At 37.4% G+C, this 21,467-nt stretch overlaps 1 protein-coding gene across 1 annotated transcript; it reads left to right on the top strand.

Moving 5' to 3' along the window:
• Positions 1 to 1,241: 1,241 nt before the first annotated feature.
• Positions 1,242 to 4,019, top strand: LOC103074356 (dnaJ homolog subfamily B member 9). The gene is made up of 2 exons (XM_007446108.1): positions 1,242 to 1,574; positions 2,509 to 4,019. Exons 1-2 carry the CDS (start codon positions 1,316 to 1,318, stop codon positions 2,961 to 2,963), a joined length of 714 nt encoding a protein of 237 aa, XP_007446170.1. The 5' UTR covers positions 1,242 to 1,315; the 3' UTR covers positions 2,964 to 4,019.
• Positions 4,020 to 21,467: the final 17,448 nt, after the last annotated feature.

Below are 21,467 nucleotides of genomic sequence, written 5' to 3'. Positions count from 1 at the left end.
GGGGGGTTGTGCCGCTGGCCTTCTCGGGTGTCGCGCAGCTCCTCCCGGGGCCGGACCCTGAGCCGCGGACAACCGGACGGCGGCGCAAGGTCTGACAGGGCGAGTCCAGCCCAACCAGCCACTGGCTCTGGGGAGTAAGGCCCAGGCTTGCCGTACGCCGGCTCTCGGGAATGAGGAGTCAGTATAACGCAACAGTCCGTCTTTTAGGAGTATGGTATATTCAACTTGAAACTGTGGAGTAAGGTTTGTGAAACTGGGAAGATGCCTCCCTGTCAGTTTTAGACCCGCCCTTTGACTAGGGATCAGTCACAGTACGCGCTTGGTTTGTGTTCTTTAAACCAGGAGTTCGTACTTGATCCTTGGTTCGCGTGATTGTGAGTGACTCTCTGGGAAGAAGTAATCCATCTGCTAATTACGCTCTGAACAGGCCAATAGGAGAGGAACCCAGGCAGTTTGCACAAACCAGAGCGTCTTTCTTCCGCTGTGTTATGTCATCCTAGGTTCTTACGGACTCCTGTGGTACGGTGTTCAACAAACGGCCGTTTGAATCCCAAATCATTTAATCTGTACTCTCAAGAATTCTCAGTTGAATTCTAGGTTCAAACTTCTTTAAGGTTAGAGAAACATTTTAACGACTGCTGAGAAGTTAGAAAGAATTTACCTTATCTAAAGTACAAACTATGAAAGTTCATTTTTCTGGCAGCCTTCGCAGAAATCTTAAATTCTGTTATGAGTTTTTAACAAAACTCATTTATCCATGCTTTTTTGTTAAATATTTGGGATCTTACAGTTAAAAAAAAAAAAGATTACATTCTATTGTGTTGCGTTGTCAATATTATGTAATATTGAGATTCTCTGTGTGCAATCCTTGGCTCACCTTGCTGAAATGAAAACAAAGTTTCTTAGGGAGGGAAGATTACTGCTAATTTAGACATACTGGGCTGATTACCTTGGTAATATACTTTTTTACCATTAAGTTAAAGTTTTTAAAAAATCCCTTTAGAATATGAATTCTATAAGGGAAGATTGAGATATTGAGATGATTTTAAGCTATATTTTTGTAACTACTGTGTTTATGGCCAGAGTGTTAGTGGAAAGGCAAAGCCAAGAAAGATTTTTCTTAATTTGGTTGAATTATATTTGCTCTCAATATTACAACCAATTTAGGGGTAGTGCAGCCTGTATAAGTGAAATAACATGGAAATAGATACAAGATACACTATATATGCTTAACATTTTGATACTGCATTAGTATACTTTGAATCCTAAAAGCTCTTTCAGTTTCTTTTAAAAGAAAAATCTTAAGATTAGTTCCATGGATAATATTTTTTTTCTTTTCTTTTTTAGGATATTAGAAATGGCTACTCCCCAGTCAGTTTTCATCTTTGCAATATGCATTTTAATGATAACCGAATTAATTTTGGCCTCAAAAAGTTACTATGATATCTTAGGTGTGCCAAAGTCAGCATCAGAGCGCCAAATCAAGAAGGCCTTTCACAAGTTGGCCATGAAGTACCATCCTGATAAAAATAAGAGTCCTGATGCTGAAGCAAAATTCAGAGAGATTGCAGAAGGTACGTAAATGACTATCTTCAAGGTCTCACAGGTATTAACTAGTAAAGGTGAATGATACCTGAGAAGTTTGTATGTATTTGAAGGTTTTGTGGAGGTGGGAAGGAGAGTGGGATCTACACATGAATATAGTGAGAGTGAGATTCTCAAGGCTCTTTTCTTGTAACATATTTTGATCCTGGATGTGTGGAAGTATATACTTTTATTGGCATTCAGATCTGAAAATGTTGAAAATGTATTATTTCATTCTTTTGTTATTTATAAAGTTGCTTATTGTTTCTGTGTCAAAAGGAATTTTAGATACCCAAAACTTATGAATTAATTTAAGAAAGTTTTTATGAATTATGGAGATTAAATATAAAAATATTAAGCATAAAAAATTAAATAGACTCTAAAATGCCTTGGTTTTTTCTTCCTCACTTGGTCTACATCTCAAAGCCACATTTGTCTTTAAAGGAAAAGTATGAAACAAGTTTTGACTTAAGACTAATTCTAAAACAAATTGCATCTCCTGAGCATTTAGTAATTAATGGTGGGTGGAGGTAACTGAGTCGGGAGTTGGAGTTAAACATTTACTTCAACTAGTAAGTGAAAAATGTGAATTCCTCTGAATTTGCTCGTTAAATTCTTTCATAAAAGTGATGATTTTGCACAAATAAGAATAACTCTGAAATTGTTGCTCCCATATTTATTTGTATTAATAGTAGTATTTAACAAATATTTATTGGTTATTTACTAGAGGCAGGCATTGTGCTAACTGCTGATAGTATGCAGTGAATAAGGCAAAGTATCTGCCTTTTGTGACTTCTAACTTTTATGTTAGTAGCATTTGGTTTTATTTGTGATGTGAAATACTTTCATAAAATAAATTTAAGAGGTTTGGGTATATGTAATTTTGATTACTTTCAATTACTAAAGTATTTTTATTTCTTTCAGCATATGAAACACTCTCAGATGCTAATAGGCGAAAAGAATATGATACAGTTGGACATAGTGCTTTTACTAATGGTAAAGGACAACGAGCTAGTGGAAGTCCTTTTGAGCAGTCATTTAACTTCAATTTTGATGACTTATTTAAAGACTTTGGGTTTTTTGGTCAAAACCAAAACACTCGGTCCAAGAAGCATTTTGAAAATCACTTCCAGGCACGCCAGGATGGTTCCAGTAGACAAAGGCACCATTTCCAGGAGTTTTCTTTTGGAGGTGGGTTGTTTGATGACATGTTTGAAGATATGGAGAAAATGTTTTCTTTTAGTGGTTTTGACACCACCACCAATCGACATACAGTACAGACTGAAAATAGCTTCCATGGATCTAGCAAGCACTGTAGGACTGTCACTCAACGAAAAGGAAATATGGTTACTACATACACTGACTGTTCAGGGCAGTAGTTTGTCCTTTTTCTGTTCTCTTTAAACCCAACTAGTTGACTCTTCTTCAACATCTTTGCTGCAGAACCAATTTTTTGTGAACTATTTTGACAAGTGCATGATTTCACTTAACTTGATATAGCCATCAAATATATTTAAATTGTTTTTGAGAAATTCAGCAACATTCACTTAGTAGAGAAATAGCTAATTATTAATATCCCTGATTAGGCAAGGTTCTTTAAAAAAAGATATTATAATTCTGCCTGGTCTTTTTTCTCTACCTGCCCTTGGGCTTATTAACATGACCAGTTTTATTACCAAGGAAAAAAATGAGTTTGCCTGATAAATATTTAAAGGTTAAATTTTAAAAGTTATTGTAGATTTAAATTGTGTGAACTTGAATGATTTTTTTTTTTGCAGTGAAACCTTTGCTAATTTAAAATTGCATGCTCTGTAGCATCTCTGACTTGGGTCACAAAATATGTGAAACTGTATAATTGAGTCATTCAGCAAAGGATAGCAAGCAGTATCTTGGTTAATTTCCACTGAAAGCTTCAGAAGGGTATGGTTCAATATTTACCAGAGAACCATGCAGAAGAATTTGAGTAAAGGAAATGATTGTATTGCTCATAGTCATTTAGACTCAAAGAAAGTTGAAAACTTAACATTGTCCAGAGTTTGTTACGTGTTTGGTCCCTGGCTAATGGTTTTGTAGTGTTGAAATCATAGCTATTTTACACATCTTTTCACATTTCTTTATTAATTGTTGACGCTCTAGGTTTTAGTATGGATTTATGTATTTTTGTGTGTGTGTGGTTTTTCTTCTTTGCCCTCATCTTTAGAGATTGACTAATACCTCATTCTGTTATAAAAACAGCCAGTAATTTCTGTGCAACCTTATTATGTGCAATATTTTTAAATCCTAAGAAATGTGTGCTTTTGTTTTCAGATAGACATTTCTTTAGTTCCGCACTTTTCTGTGTTATACTCCACATGAGTATTAATCCTATGGATACATATTAAAACTAGTAAATATCTCATACACCTTTGTGAGTGAGAGAAATATAATATTTACAATATGATGTTCTCTGTTGTCATTTTATTGTTAAAAGTTTATTCAGCAATTCTGGAGATAGGAAGGGTATATAAGCAATTGGTCTGCTTATACTGATCATACACCATATTCTAGAAGTTACTTTTCACTAACCTGAAACCCTGAGGTGACATTGTTAGACTGCCGTTTAGTAATTTCTCTTGCTTTCTTATCGTCCTCCATCCTCCTTCCCTCACAGATTTTGGTAGCTTGAAGATTTTGTTAATTATAATTTTGGTGTATTTGTTTGCTAGGAACAAGTATTCTAGCCCCTGCTGCTTTCCTCTTTAGGCCTGGTTGGGAAAAAGCAGACTTTGCATGAAGGTTTATTTGTTAGTGATCATCTTTAACTTGACATCTGTGAAGAAACTGAATTTATTCTGTTATATTTATGTACCTTAATTATTTCCTGAAAGTTATACCTACTACTTTTGTTTGATAATAAGAAAATAGCCATACATTGTATTTTGGTCTGAGGATTATCTGTGGCCTATTAAACAGAACAAATGAGGCAAAAAAAAAATTTTTTTTTCAAATGACGATGAACTTCGAGGATTATTTTAATATTGTTAGCATCTGTACCCTTGATTATCTTTCTTGTTTTTCCCATTTTAAACATTTATTTGAACCCCTTCTTTTTTTTTAACCTCTCATTTGGCTCTTTGGCATACTTTTTACAAAGAAAAATGTACCATGAATCATAACTCTCATGATACAAACTAAATATAAAGACGCTTAGGTAATCTACAGGTATGTGTGTGTGAGTAGTTAGTTATATAAGCAACTAGAAATTAGACCAGTAATCAACATAAAAGTTTCCTCAGTAATTTAAATTTTTTCTTCTTTATAGCTTATACGGGTTGAATGCACAAGGAGAATGGTAAACTCCTGTAGTTATGAAATGACCAAGACAGTAGCTTAATCTACACTCCCTACAGAAGTCAACACATGAAATCTATCACATTTTTTTCGTTTGGCATAAAATAGTAGTATTCATAACATGACTTAATGTTTTTCTTGAACTAATTTCTCTAATTCTTCAAGTTTTCTGGATTGAGTATGTCTTGCATTGTATGCTATAGTGCATGTGGTAGGCGTGAAATTCTTTTGGTGCTCCAGATTGGTAGGTAGTTTTGTGCTCTAAATTTCAGGTCCAATTCTGAGATCAGTTCCATGAAAATTTAGGTTGCCCAAGGTCAATTGAGAATTTGTACAGGGCTTCCCTGGTGGCGCAGTGGTTGAGAGTCCACCTGCCGGTGCAGGGGACACGGGTTCATGTCCCGGTCCGGGAAGATCCCACATGCCGCAGAGCGGCTGGGCCTGTGAGCCATGGCCACTGAGCCTGCGCTTCCGGAGCCTGTGCTCTGCAACGGGAGAGGCCACAACAGTGAGAGGCCCGCGTACCACAAAAAAAAAAATAATAATACAATCCTGGGGTAGTTATTCTAATTTTTTTGAAGTGAAAGCAAATAAAAACACACTAGAGGAAAATGAGACCATTGCCAAACAGAATAAAGAAGAGATGGGTATCAGCAGTAGGTCTCTAAGGTTTTATATTTTTCATGTTAATGCTGGCATCTTTAGTTCCAGGTGACAGGTTGAATAAAATCAGTCATGATTGTTTCCCCTCTTTGTCCCAATGACAGAAAATATAATAATGAAGTTGTAAACATGCTGTAAAACAACATACAGAAGTTTTGAGGCATGATATAAAGGAAAAGGTATAAAGCAGAAGAAATTGAATTGAGAGGGAAATCAGAGAACCACAGTCAAGGTGTCCTGGAGAAGCTTTTAGTCTCAGATTTTTAAGGGGGGTGGGAAAGGGGAAGCAAAGTGAAAGAATGGGCCAGAGTAGAACTTCATGGGGAACCCTTGCCCTTTTCTCTCCCCTTCAGGTAAACTGTTGACAGCTTTTTCTGCAGGTCAGGGACTTAGGATAACTTCGAAGAAAGAGATTATTCCTGGGCAGGCTCCCCATTTGAGGGTATTGAGATGCCAAAAAAAGAGCAGAGGTGAAGTGAATTTTCACTTGGTGATGGAGTGGGTGCTGGTGAGTAATAGCAGCCCTCCACTCCCAGAGTAAATAACGCCGTCTTACTTTGGCATGTGTAGGGGACAATAACTTCTGCGTGCTGACGACATACTCACCTGCAGTTGCCTGCAGGTTGAAATACCCTGACAACTTACAAGAAACCACTCAAAAAGGAGCTTTAACACAGGCATACGTAACTGCTGAAGAAACTGCTTTTCTCATCTCTCTGTGCAAGTTGATGTAAGTCCTTCATAAACACATAACAGATGCCCAAGGAATTCAGACATTTAAGGAAAACCAACTAAGGAAGAGAAACCCTAACATCCAACCGTGTATTTACTGACATGCATCAATGAATCAGGCATAGGTCCTTATCTTACCTAACCTGCTTACACCAAGGTTTCCTTCCATGTGGTGATGGTGTCAGACAGGATTAGATGAAACAGTATGAATCCACATTTAGTTTACATTTACATCAACCACAGCCAAAGTCAGTGGAAGATACAGCAGATGTGCAGTGTGTATGTTCCCTATTGTTAAAAAAATTCACATGAGTGAATTTTAAAAATCTTACTGGCTTTATTCAACGATTCATGTGTTAGGCAGCTTTCCACCTAGCTGATAGAAAGGAGCTCTGAGGAACTAAACAACATGAAAGACTTACAGGCAGGAAGAAGCAGGACAAGGAAGTTATACCAGCAAAAAGTTGTCGCAAGGTCACTTTCCTTTAGGGGATGGCAGGGGTCTGTCAGGCAGATTACGTCACTAGTGCCCATCAGGTAGTTCCTGATTGGTTTAAGATTCCATTTCTGGGAGAGCTGAAACAGTACTTAAGCCTTGGTTAGGTGGTGTGGGGCTTAGCATAAACAACTTCGTTTTGGGTCTCTTATTTTTCACGCTACCATGCAGGCCATATTTTGACTATCTTCTGTGAAATTCAGATTCTTCCTCTTAGCTAAACTTTGCTACTCAAACCACTCTCCAACTTCTCTTCATTCCTTGCCCTGCGGTTGAACTACCCAGTGAAGGGGAGCAGAATTTGCCACCCCAAAAATATGCCTCTTTGGCATAAGGATTATCTTACACTGATTATTGTAAACAAACAAAATCGTAGGAGAAGCTCAGAAAACCAAGTAAATGGTACCCTTCTATAAGAGACGTTTACATTTATAAGCAAATCTTCATTTTTAAGTGTGTCTCCCTCTCTGGACAAGGAAGAGGAGGATGACTAAATCTCTAGGAACTCTTAGCAGTGGGGAAGGCATGGGCTTAAATTGACACAACCACCATATCCTTGCTTACTGTGCTTTGCCTGAAAATCTCCCATAACTGCCCCCCACTCCAAACATCTTTTTCATCTTTTTGTGTCTCCGTAGGTGATGGCTTGGGCCATTCCTGAGTGTTACTCAGTTTTCCTGTCTATCTCCCATATATACAGGAGGTACATGGTATTAAACTTCTTTTTGTTTTTCTCTTGCTAATCTGTCTTCTATTACCTGGGCGGGGACGTTCCTCAGCAAAGAGGAGGACCCTCTAGGAGGGTAGAGGAAAAATAATTTTTACTCCTCTACACTAGATAATTTGCTATGCAGTTTTATTTATTGTCATTGATAATGTATTGTAAGGAGTATGGGGTGCAGGTGCTTACATTCTCTTGAAAGGAGATCGGTAATAACCATAATAAAATAATTACTGTTGACTTAACTAGACTGCCAGTAATTTCTCCAGCAAAAATGGGTTTATTTGGGATCAACAAAGAGTTGCCATTCAGGGTTTGTAACCATGGCAAACCACATCCAATTCCCCAGCAAAAATGGAGAGGAGAATTATTTCATAGAGGGGAAAAGGAAGCCAAGAGGGTTATAGTAAAGAGTCCATGGCTTTTCATTGGCTGAGTTGTGACAGTCTCAGCCAACCTCTTGTCAGGAAAGAAAGGAAGTCTTTCTTCTTCCTGTTGGGCTCTGCTATGGTGTTAAGGTGTGAGAGCTCCCATTCTGGTCTACCCATTCTATTTAAATAATTGAGATTTCTGTTTATTAATTTTTTACTTTACTATGTAAGGTGATACACTGTACAAAAGAAAGGAAGTATAATGCAGGGGAAGGATATTGGCAGGGCAGGCAGGTCAAAAACGTGTTGCAATTTTCAACCAGATGGTCTGTGTAGGCTTCATTGAGAAGGTGAATTTGCAGACTTGAGTTATTTGTATGGAAGATGGAAATGTGTGACAAGTTCTAGGAAAAGCAAAGAAGCCAGTGTAGCTGGAAGTCAGTGACACGGGGGCATAGTTGGAGATGAGTTTATAAAGATAGTGGGGTAGGGGGCAGGACAGATCATTAGGGCTTTGTCAGCTTTTGTAAAGGGTTTGGCATTGGAATGTGATGTGATAGCTGAGTTTTGAGCAAATAAATGACTTTATCTTCTATACGTTTTAAAAGGATCATACTGGCTGCTGTGTTGTTAATAGACTATAGAGGGGCAACAGTGGAACAGAGAGGCCAGTTAGTCTATTTCCGTATTCCAGGATGAGAAATTGATGCAGCTCACACACTACACCAGGAGGGTAGCGGTGGCAGTGGTGGGAAGTGGTTGCCAGTAGGAATTGCTTACCGATTGGATAGAGACATCAAAGAGGAGAAAAGGATGATTCCAAGTTTAGTGTTTATAGAGAACCAGAAGGATAGTTGCCATTAACTAAGATGGGGAAAGTTGCAAGAAGACATTTAAGAGGGAAGATGGAAAATTCAGTTTCGACATACCAACTTAGCGACAATGTGTAGAGGCTTAGAGATAGGCCTGGAATTTGGAGAGAGAATGGAGCTGAAGATGTGTATTTTGGAATTGTCAAAATGTAGGGAATATTTTAAACCATGAGTGTAAATGAAGTCACCAAGGGAATATTTATAGATATAAAAAGAAACAATCCAAGAACTGAACCCTCAGGTGCTCTAAAATTAAAATTACAAGGAGAAAATGAGGAACCCACAAAGGTATCTGAGAAGAAGGAGCCAATGAGTTAGGAGTTTTGTGTCTTGAGAGAAAGTGAAAAAAAGTTTATCAAGAAGTAGAAAGTGGTTAGCTTTGTAAAATGCTGTCACTGAGTCCAGTAAGAAGATGCCTGAGAAGTAGCCATTGTTCTTTCTCTTTAGAGCTCAGAAATGAACTTGACAAGACTACTTTTTATCAAGTGGTGGGGGTGTGCCTCATTGGAGCAGGTTTAGAGAGAATGGCAGCAAAACTAAGTGCTTTTAAAGAAATGTGGAAAAGAATTTATACTGAATACATTTTTGGACAGAATTAACATGGATATTTTACTGGAGTTTCAATTATGACTCCATACGTGAGTAGCAAATAGCTTGCTCTTCAGAATGAGGTTCTACAGGATGATAATAAATATGCTGTGAAAAAAAATCATGTTCAAATAGATTTGTGAAATATAGATTAAGATTTGAATCTTGTTTCTTTATAAGGGCGTTCAGTATTGTGATTTATAAGAAATATATGCTTGGTCATTTAGATGATCAGAATACATTTTTCATGTATACAGTTGACCCTCAAACAATACAAGTTTGAACTACACAGGCCCACTTATACACAGTTTTTTTTCAATAGATACTTAAAATTTATTTAAGTACTACACAATCTGTTGTTGGTTGAATCTGTGGTTTTGGAACTGTGGATAAAACAGGCTGACTCTAAAGTTATACTCAGATTTTCCACTGCATGAGGTCAGTGCCCCTGACACCCATGTTGTTGAAGGGTTAGCAACTTGGCTTTCATTCAGTTCCCAGTTCCTAAAACCTTTGGAATTTCCTGTGATGACAGCACAGCAGTGTCTCTTGTTATGCTAAGCATGTGACTTTTGGACCATACCTAAGGATGGGGGCTGGTTGCTAGAAGTGGTTAGAGGGTTAGAACTTACAGTCCCACCCCTAGGCTTTTGGGAAGGGAGAGGAGCTGAAGATTGAATTGGTAACCAATGATTTAATCAATCCTGCCTCTGTAATGAAGCCTCTATAAAAACCAAAAAAAAAAAAAAAAAAAAAAAGGAGAGGGTTTGGAGAGCTCCCAAATTGGTGAACACATGGAGATCAGGGAGAGGTGCACCTGGAGAGGGTGTGGAAACTTGGTGTCCTTTTCCACATATCATGCTCTATGCACCCCTTCCATTTGGCTGTTCTTAGTCATATCCTTTTATAATAAATCAGTAAGTAAAGTGTTTCTCTGAGTTCTGTGAGCCTCTCTAGCAAATTAATAGAACCTGAGGAAGGAGTCCGGGGAACCTCCAGTCTGGGGCCAGTTGGTCAGACGCACAGGTGACAGTCTGGGCTTGTGGTTGGCATCTGAAGTGAAAAATAGTCTTATAGGACTAAGCCCTTAACCTGTGGGATCTGACCTTGTCTCCAGATAGTGTCAAAATTGAGTTGAATTGTAGCACACTCAGCTGGTGTTAGGAGCATTACTTGGTGGTGTGGGGGGGAAACCTCCCCAAAACATGTTGGAAATTTGGGTCCTTGAATACCCATTTATTGGGCTTCTCAGAGTTTTTAATAAGCTAACCTATATTGTGAATCTCCAGTAGAGATACTAAGTATTGTTTGGACCGTAGAATCATTTTTATTGAGTACCAAATCTAAGTGTGCCACAGCAAAAGTTTGGTGAATACTGGCCTAAATAAAACTGAATAACAAATCATAATGAATTTTTAGAACATATGCATGAACACATATTAAATAGTACTTCAAGTAGAGCAAGGATGATAGCATATATTATGCTTGTGCTCCCATTCTCCCCCTCCCTTTCTTTCTCTCTCATCTGTTTGAATTAAATATGACCTGAAAAAGATTATCCATCAAACCCATTATGATTTTATTTAGTGTAGCTTACATTTCATCAACATGCTTTTCTTCTTTTGATCACCACTCTGAATAATTGTTTTTTCAGAACTATTTTATACCTATGAAAGCCATCATCAAACAAATTATGACAGTACAATTTATGTAAATGAAAAGCTCCTTTATTATTCTTCCAAGAAAATAAAAACTAGTCATTATTGTTTCTATATTGTATTTTAAAAATAAGATGGTATTTGAGGACAGAAGAGTCAAAGTGGATAAAGAGCGAATGATTCTTATAGTCTCATCTGTTTACTTTTGGACTAGTATTAGGAACTGGTGCTATCAAACAGGTTCTGACAGTGAGGAATGAAATAATTACAGGCACACATACACACCCATACATATTTTGCTTCTTGAAATATTCTTTGGCTATGTCTGCAAAATAATGGGATACATGGAAACAGATCAAAATACTAATATAAGTGAGTAGTTTGTCACAGTCTTTCAAGAATCATCTGTTCTATTTTACTCTGCAAATATGCCTAAATTTTAAAAATTACTGGTCTTATTCCTAATGTAAACTTTTACGGTTAACTTCTGGTGAGATGGTCTCATCTTGTGGGGGGACATAAAGCATCCTTTTCTCACTCAACCCCGACCACACCAAAAAATAAATTATTACAAAAGGGTGACAGGGAGGGAGAGAGAGAAGGAGAATGGAAGGGGAGGAGCCAAAGATACCAAGTCTAGAAAAGCAGTGTGTAGAGTTTTTGGGGGAAGAGTTGCAGAGAAATGGGCAGTATTTGGTGGGGAAAGTGGAGTGAAAAGAAGTTTCCTACAAAGTAGCAAGAATTCGCTTCACAGACATGGGGAAAATAATAGCAGATGCTGAAGTGGAATGGAGTAGTGTCTCCAAATATCTGAGGGAAAAATGCTTTTGAACTTTGTAACCAAATAAATATTAATAGAGGGTGAACCCAAAATAAAGACATTTTAGAAATGCAAGAACTCAAAGATTACCATCCACATACCCTTTATGAAAAAAACTACTGGTTTTTTACTCTGAATTGCAAAGTACAAGAAGGGTTACAACATGGGAAACTAGACAGTGTGGCTGAGTATATACCCTCATGAAGAAATAAAGAAAGCTGGAAAGAAATTGAGAGCATACATTAGAATTTGACACTTGGGAATTTCTCATTTGGAAAACTGATATTATTTCTTTTATTACTCAATTTACAACGAATTTGTTTATATAATACTATAAATGTTTTTCAATCAACCTATAAACAGTACACAAAAGATTTAATTACATTTATTGGTTAATGATGTAAAATGTACCTCACATTGGGAAATAGAAGAAAAAAAGGAGAGGAAAAGGCTTAGTACTAAGTAGTACTAAGTACTAAGTAGTACTTAGTACTACTTAGTACTAATTCTATAATCTTTCACGGTAGGTGGTTGATTCTGTCTAAAGTTGATAAAAACCATGATTAGGTATATTATTTTCAATTTTAAATGACAACCACCAAAAGATCTGCTAATAGACACTGGTTACATGATAATTTCTGAGTAGTACTGGGAGGTCAGGGAAGACTTACTTTGCATTTTATATCAACCTGTTGTGTTTGAATTGTTTGTGAATGCATTTTTTTCTACATTAGTATATTTTTAAAGGAAAAAAAAAAAGCCTGGTGTATCAGTTAGGACGCCTGCAACTAACAGAAAACCCCTAAATTAAATTTACTCAAGCAATACAAAGCTTATTCTCTTCTTTAACAAGGAGTCCAGCTGGTATTTGCCAGGAATCTGGTTTTGCTTTTTCATAGCTGTCTGGGCTCTGATCTCTGTGTTGGCTTCATCCTGATGGCTGTTAGGAGCCATGAAACCTTCTCTTGAATGCCCTAAAAAAAATTTTCCCTCCCATCTTATTGGCCAGAAATGTTCCATACTGTTACATGTTCACACCTAAACCAGTCGTTAACAGGAGAATATGACCACCATGCTTGGTTTGGGCTAGTCAAGACCACCTGCTAGGGCTGCGGATATTCTCCCCTACAACTCATGGTCTCCTGGAAAAGTATTGATACCTGGAGAAAAAGGTGCTTTATTAGAGAGGACTTAAGAGGATGGATGGGAAGGATGTATATATTACAAGCAATTGAATATTTAAACTTAAAAAAAGGACTTCAGTGGTCTTGAATGTTTTTACTTCCTTTATTCTTCACCATTAGATGTTTTTAAAGAGGATTGGGCTTTTCTCTTTGTACCCCCAAATGATAGCTGAGTTTTTGTTTCAGTTAGGAACCAACCCACCTTAAATATTGTAGAATCTTGGCATTGGTAGGTTTAATGTTTATGGTTTCAGCTATTTGCGACAGACCCCGAAGTTCCATAATTTGTGATTTTTCTGGGGTATAAAATTGAATTCCATACGTTGGTAGTCTATCATTCAGGATATAGTCATTTAGATAGTAAGTAGGCCTAGTCACCTATTCAGCATCTACATATCAAAATATCTTTGAGTAGTTTGTATTTATCATTATGTAGGCATTTTAAGAGGGAAATTATTTGTTAAATGGTGTTCACTAAATTTGAGATATAAGTCCCCTTCATCAAAGTCAAGGCTATTACATTCTTTTTCGTGTGAAGATTGGTTGCTACCCTCACCCATTTACGTGATCAAATCTTTTGCACCCACCCCTTTCTGTTCTGCCCCATCCTGCCTCTGTCAAACCTCAATTTTCCTCATTTATTTGAATACTGGCTTTGAATTTTAACTACTGGCCTGTAGGGAGTCAGATCTACACCTGGATCATTTCCCTTAGCCTTGGCCCTGCCAACTCATTGTTTTCATCTTTCCCCCACCAAGCTATGCTGCTGACATCCCAGAGATGCTTCATGGTAGTCTTTTTTTTGGGTTACAACACATTATGTAATTATCACTCACTAAATTAACAACTTAAAGACTTTCCACTATTTAATTTTTTAAACTTGATTTCCTATTATTCAGATATAATTTCACATAATAATAATCACTTGAAGAATTACATGATTCATTACACATATTAGGGAAAAGTCACTAAAATTCTCTGCTGATATTTTACAGTTTACTTTTAGTTACAACTAAATGTATTAATATTTATGTATTATTTAAAAGAGCAATAACGTTTTCTCATTTTAAATGAGTTTTCTTAGCATTTTCTACATTATATTACATGTTTCACAATTAGAAATGGAATGAACTGGTGTTTGCTAATGCATATATTTGGTTATTTATTTGTATTCATTCTTAACATTTAGATAATACTGATTCTCACTCCCTGATGCATAGATCAGGAATATAGGCCCGCATAGATCAGGAATATAGGCCCACATAGATCTGAGATATAAGATATGGAAAAAAACATTTTACTTTGCTTTTCAGGGAGGGTTTTGATTCTTTCATCTCCGTTCCTTTCCCTGTGTAGGCAGAGGTGTTAATGTTAGTTGGCATAGGCTGGTCTATGCTGCAGTAATATATTAATCACATTCATTTTCTTAAATATTGGAATAGTATCAAAATAAATATGCCTAGTGACTGTATTATGTAATGCTATATTTTTGAAAAAGGAATAGCTGTAAACCAGCTTTTCCCAAAGTGTGTGATGTGTGTGTTCAATGAAAATAAGAATTCTATAGTCACGTATGGGAAAGAGTAGGTTTCCGCATTCTCCTAAGACTTCTCAAAGTCTTTAATATGCTAATTTTTACATTGGATAGCTCTAAGAAGCAAATATACTTTGAGGCATTTCTAAAATCTATGATCAAAAAACGTTTTTTCTAGGAGCATCTCTTTGGACCAATTAAGTAAGAGAAGAATTCTGTGTAACACTCTTTGGAAACTCTGGGCTAGAAATACCTTAAAATCTAATTAAAGAACAAACTTTTGTGAAAAAGGCAAGCTTTTAAAAACTCTACTGTAAAAGCTTTCCATGAATAAGTGTTAGGACTAATGTCCCTTATAGCGCTACTATGGTCAGTAGAGAAATGTATTACAAGAGTGATTTGAAGAGAGTCATGACATTAAAAGTGTAAAGCGCATGTATATAGTATTACCTTTCCTTTCTTTGTTATAAATGTTATAAAGCTCTGGATTACAGTTAGATGTTGGTCATAAAGACAGAATACCTATGATTAAGAGAAACATTATGCATGGTAATGCATCTTAAGCGGTAAGAGCCTAAAAGTCCTCCTTTTTGTATTCTCAGAATGCTCACTGACTTCTCAGTGTTTGTTTGCCACCTGGAAAATGACATAAAAATTATGAATATAGTAAACTAGTATTGGGGAAATCAGAAAATTCACCTAAATGGAAAAAAAGTGCAAAGATAAATGCATCCATACTCATTCATAGCTGGCAATCTTCTTTCTTCATTGAGAAAATGGAAGTAGTCTGAAAAGAACTTCCCAAGTTTCCCATCATCTTCCTATAGCAGCAGCTCCACTTTCTCTGCCTTTCCATGAGCCCAGCTACCATCAATAAGCTCCTCAAGTTCCCTCCTAAAGCCAACCCCTCCACCATACACTGGATCACATCACTCAGAGCATTCAAAAATACTTTCCCAAAAATTCTTCCTTCCTGCTCCTGTTACCAATTTTTTGCTTTTCATTCAGTAATTCCTACCAGAGAACAAACCTGTTGCTCTTTCTCCTACATTAAAAACAAATTCTTGTCTTGACTCCACTTTTCCAACCAATTGCTGTCTCATTTCTTTGCTCATCTTTATAGCAAGGCTTCTCCAAAGTTACCGTTCCCACTACTCTACCAGAACTTCTCTCGTCAGGGTTATTGATGAGCTCCACACTGCAAAATCAGTGTGAACAGATAAATTGGCCACTTCTCAGGCCTCATTTTACACACAGTTCAGTATTCTCCTCCTTAATATTCTTTCTTTGCTTAGTTCCCAGAACACCAAACTCTTGGTTTTTCTTGATCCTCATTGGTTGTTGCTTCTCAGTTTCCTTTGCTGATTCTTCCTTCTCTTCTTTGCATCTTCTCAGTCCTGGTTCCTCCCTCTTTTCTTTCTTCTCCCCTCTTCTCTCTTCCCTTCCTTTCTCTTCTCTTTCCTCTTCTTCCCTTCCCCTTTCATCTATTATCTCTCTTCTATTCCTATTACACTTATTCCTTTCATGTCCTCTTTTCATGGTTTTAAAGTCATCAGTATACCTGCCACTTCCAAATTTCTGTCTCTGGGCCGGATCTCTCTTCTAAACTCAGATTCATATATTCAGCTATGTAAAGTACAGTTCTACTCAACATATCTAAAATAGAATTCTTGATATTCCAACTCAGATCTGCTCCATCTCAGCTGATTGTCAGTCCATCCTGCCAGGTACTCGGGTTGAAACCTTGGACTGATTCTTTTTTTTCTTAACATTTTTATTGGAGTATAATTGTCTTACAATGGTGTGTTAGTTTCTGCTTTATAACAAAGCGAATCAGTTATACATATATCCCCATATCTCTTCCCTCTTGCATCTCCCTCCCTCCCACCCTCCCTATCCCACCCTTCTGGCTGGTCACAAAGCACCAAGCTGATCTCCCTGTGCTATGCGACTGCTTCCCCCTAGCTATCTGTTTTACATTTGGTAGTGCATATATGTCTATATATACACTACCACTCTCTCACTTTGCCTTGGACTGATTCTTGATTTCTTTCTTGCTCTTGTACTCCCACCCCATAGCCAATTCTACTGGCTATACCTTCAGAAAATTTTCAGAAGCTCACAACTTCTTATCACCCCAATACCAATACCACCATCATCCCTCATATGGATTAGTGGGTAAAGGTAAATTTCCATCCTTTATTCCTTATATTGTGTTATCAAACCAGCAACTAAGATTATCCTTTTAAAAGGTAAGTCAGAACTTGTCATTTCTCTGCCCAAAGCTTTCCATTTACTCTATTCTCATTCACAGTAGAAGCTAAATCCTCCATAATATTCCACAAAGTATTATACAATCAGCCCACCCTCCCCCTTAGCTCACTAATTTTATCTTCTACTCCTTTTACCCTTGTTCATTCTGTTCCTGCCAGACTGAGCTCCTTAATCTTTCAGGAACATACCAGGCATGCTTCCTCCTTAGGGCTTTTGCACTACCTATTTCCTCTCTTTGGACCACTCTTCTACCATACGACCAACCCTTTCACCTTCTTCTAGTCTTAGCTCAAATGTCACCTTTTCAGTGGAACCTCCTGGCCCACCCTATTTAATACTACATGGTGTCCCTCCTCCTCCACACTCCCCATCCCTTTCATCTCCATTTTTTTTTACACACAGTCGTATTTGCTTACTTATTATGTTGTTATGTGTTTCTTCTTGATAGACTGTAAGTTCCATGAGGCTAGGAATCTTTATTTTGTTCACTGATGTGTCTTAAGTGCCTAGGTCTGTGACTGGCATAGAGTGGATACTCAGTATTTACTGAATGAATGAATTAGACATCTCAACGAGATGTGATATCTCAGCAATTTGATTTTTGGAAACATTACAGTATTTTCATTTATCTCATAGGGGTTAATCTGAATAGGGACATTTTAATTATACCAGATAAACGACATCTGTTCATAAAGATATTGAGAATGTAACATAGTCATCTAGCAGATTTTTTTTCCTCCCAAATGATAACATCTCTTTTGCTATAAGTTTTTTCTCATTGTTTTTCTTTCAGACATTATAGTGTTAGAAAATAATATTCTGTTCAAATACCATAGTCCAAGCTCTCAGAGGTAGTATCTCATAAGAAATTATTTTTGAAAGGAGATAAAAATGCAGTTTATATATTGATACTGGTGGATCTTCAGATACTCAGAAAACTAGGATATGGCTCCTCACTTATAAGAAGATCAAAGCGGTACTTTAAAAGAACTTTTATTGAGTTAAGAAGTTAAAATCACCTGTTAACTCTCTTTATATAGACACTCTTTACTGCATGGGAATGTGTGAGCTTATTTTTCACAAACTTTGAAAATAATAAATCTTCCTTCTCCCAGCCCCTTTGAGCTGTGTGCACAAGGACTTAAACATGCAATTTAAATTTTACTTTAAAACTATAATAATGGTGTACTGAAAATGTCCCCTATTTGGTAATTACAAATAAACAAAAGCATTCTGTTTTTTCCAACGTTTCCGGAATATTTTTGAATTGATCATAAAGTAGGTAAAAGAAAATCTCAATGAATTCATGTTTGGACAATTTATAGAATGTCCTTTCAGCTGAGACTGCTAACAGAAAGAATGATGTGAACTTGATGCTGCCAAGGGTTACATTATGGCAACAGAGAAAGGGCTTCCACGGAGGACTTCAGAGCCATTTAGCCCAGGATCCAGCTATGCCTGAAGCCAATACTTGCTTTGGACTCCTCGGTTATGTGAGACCAAAAAAAAAAAGTCGTCTTTTTACATTAGTTAGACTGATGTAGTTGAATTTCTAGCAACTGCCACTCAATTAAATCCTTCATCAAGTGTCAGGAGCAGTAAGGAATCACATTGGGTTGTCCCAGAGAAGGAAGGGGGAGGACAGGAGGACAAAGGAAGATTATGCTTAGATAAGAAGATGGATATGTGCTGGCCTTGTGAAGAGAGGGATCCTCTGAGACTGGGAGGAAGCAGTGATGGCAGATTAAAGATGGCAGGGCTTCCCTTCCCACTCAGCTGCTCTGGAAGACTCCATGGAGACAGTAAGTACTTGCAGGTCTATGGTTTGATCCCTGAGTATCTCAGTCTTAATAGCATTTTTTTTTAAGTCCCTGTGACCAGTCCTGTCGTCATTATACAGATGACCCAAAGTTGTGCTGAGGCCTGACAGGGTTATCCAGTTGCCCCAGTATGCTATAAAATATTTTCATTTTCACTGAATTCCCTGATGTAAAAAAGAGGTTGGAAAGCACTAGAGAGGATTGCATTGTGGAGCTTCTATCGCAATGTCTGTAGTAGGTAAAATAGTGGCCTTCCCAAGATGTCCATGTTAATTCCTGGAACCCATGAGTATTAGGTACGTGACAAGGGAGAATTAGGTTGCAGATTGAACTGTGTGTGTTAACCATCTTTTACATAAGGAGGTTATCCTGGATTATTTAGGAGGGGCTAATATAATCACAAGGATCTTTAAATGGGTCAGAGAGAAGCAGAAGAGTCAGAATATGAGAGATGGTGTCCCGAGAAGGACTTGATTTGTCACTGCTGGGTTTGAAGGTGGAGGAAAGGGCTACTAATCAAGGAATGAAGGCAGCTTCTATAACGTTTGAAAAAGGCAAGAAAATGGGTTCTCCCTTAGAGCCTCCAGAAAGGCAAGAAAATGGGTTCTCCCTTAGAGCCTCCAGAAAGCCTCCACAGGCCTGGCAATGCCTTGATTTTAGCCCAGTAGAGTCCATTTCAGACTTCTAACCTCTAGAACTATGAGATAATAAATTTGTGTTGTTTTTTATCTGCTAAGTTTGTGATAATTTGTTGCAGCTACAATAGGAAAATAATACAGGGTCCTGTAGAGGACAGAGGTTCAGTGCTTGATGGAAAAATCAGGCAGCAGAAGGTGGATGATGATGACAGGTGTGCACTAAGGGCCAGGCCTGCCCCATTTTGCTGTCACCATCTTAGTCTCAGGATTCTCATACATTTCTCAGAGGGTGGCAGGGTGTACCAGTAATGGTATTTACCATCCCATCAGCAGGTAGGTGGGAGATCCAAACCAGATTTAATTTTATTTGGAAAATGAGGTGCTTGTATCAGAATACCATGTAACAATGAAAGTGTTGTTTATCAATTGTGTAACATCAATTTTGAATTTTGTTCATTTATACTCTTTTGAAGTCGCTTTTTGAACCAATTACCAGTGTCAAGTCTTTACAACTGTCTATAAAACCCCCAACTGTCCTTTTCCTGGAGGATTTCTATTGTATGAAGTCGATACATTTCTCCCTTTTGACGTTATTCTCACCAGCAGTAGCACTACTCCATCGTTGTTTATAACCGTCACTAAACTTTGGTGAGCTCTTTTTCAACTTGCACCCGCTTCGAGCAGTAGCCAGCTCACTATGAATCTCGTCTCTTCTGTTCTTGACCATCCCTCCCACCTCAGTGAATGCTGTAGGGCCCAAACCTTCTCTTCCCCCTTCCATCCTCATCTGAAGACATCCTGTTGTCTTGTTATCTTAAAGGCGCTGATCTTCATGAAAGATCATGAATTTATCCGTTAGGATTCTAACTAGTCTTCATACTCTTTAAACACCACCCATTACAGTTTGTTAAAAGCTTTCTTTTATTCCAGTCTTTGACCTTTACATATATTTTCTTGTTACCTCTCCACTGAATTCTGTGCACCACATTATTAAAAATAATTATCATTTGTCTATCAACTTCCCAAATTTTGAAATTTGAAGTTGATGTGAAACAGTTTCTGCCATATAATAAAAATGCAAAAACAACTGTGTCATTTCAAATGGAATCATACTACGAATTAGGCTGATAAGCTCTTATATTGGTGGTACCTGGTCACATCTTTTTTCTTTTCCCACCTATTCTCAGTAATGATAGGAACTCTCAGACATTAAATTTTACTTGTTGACTGTGTCTTGGGTAGTCAGGTGCTATTTTTCATATATCTTAAAGTATTTCCCACATTAAACTGTAACATAAAGAGTGACTTTACAGTCTTTAGTGCTGCTGTTATTTCTCATAAAAATCACTTGGTATATATTGGTTGAATTGTAGTTTAAGACGTAGTCTTTGTTTTAATTAGATGGATTAAAAAACGTATTGCCCAGAAGTGAAAAGAGTTTTTTCAAAATGATATTTTCCATTTATTCCCAGTATTATTAGGAAAGAAGAAGAAACTACCTTTATTCTGTTTAGCTTACTGCCTGAAGGACAGATTTTTTTCATTTAGTTTCACTGATGCATTAGTATTTGTGATACAGCAGAAGCTGGAACATTACAAATGTCCGCAATTGTTTGCATTGCTGTAGGGAATAAAATGTTGTTAATATCTATTACTGGACTAAATGAATGAATTAAGTAGCTAGAAACAAATATAATTGTCAAGCGTGATTTAGTTGGCGTATAGCTTTAGAACAGCTGCCAAATTTAATATGGGGGTGGGTGAAGGAGGGTTTCATATCATTTGCAAATAACATTTTGCAATGTCGGACACCTCTGTTTTTCCACTAGATGGAGGCCTTGCTTTGCCTTAAAGCTGTGGACTGCTTGGGTGCTGCAGTGTGGTATAAAATGAGTAAAATTCTACAGAGTTTTTGTTTTTCCTTCTTTGTTCCATTGATTTTATTGTTAGCTAACATCTGTGCCTTCCGCGTGCTTTTGTCCTTTGGAGGGGGCTGTAAAAGAAAGAGAGGATCAAGTTAGAAGTGGGGACAGCAGGAAAATCAGAGGTTAAAACTGGTGCTAACACAAGCTACACTGTGAGGAAGTCTGAGGTTTTCCTTTATTTCCTCCCATTTTAGTCATCAGTATCGCTGACCGTGCTCTTGGACACACAGGATACATGGGGCCTCACTTCCTTGGGC

This window comes from Lipotes vexillifer, unplaced genomic scaffold (assembly GCF_000442215.2).
Source record: "Lipotes vexillifer unplaced genomic scaffold, Lipotes_vexillifer_v1.1 scaffold822, whole genome shotgun sequence".
In the NCBI taxonomy this organism is placed as follows: domain Eukaryota; kingdom Metazoa; phylum Chordata; class Mammalia; order Artiodactyla; family Lipotidae; genus Lipotes; species Lipotes vexillifer.
The sequence above is the reverse complement of the archived record's forward strand: the minus strand, read 5'-3'. Positions and strand labels throughout refer to the sequence as shown.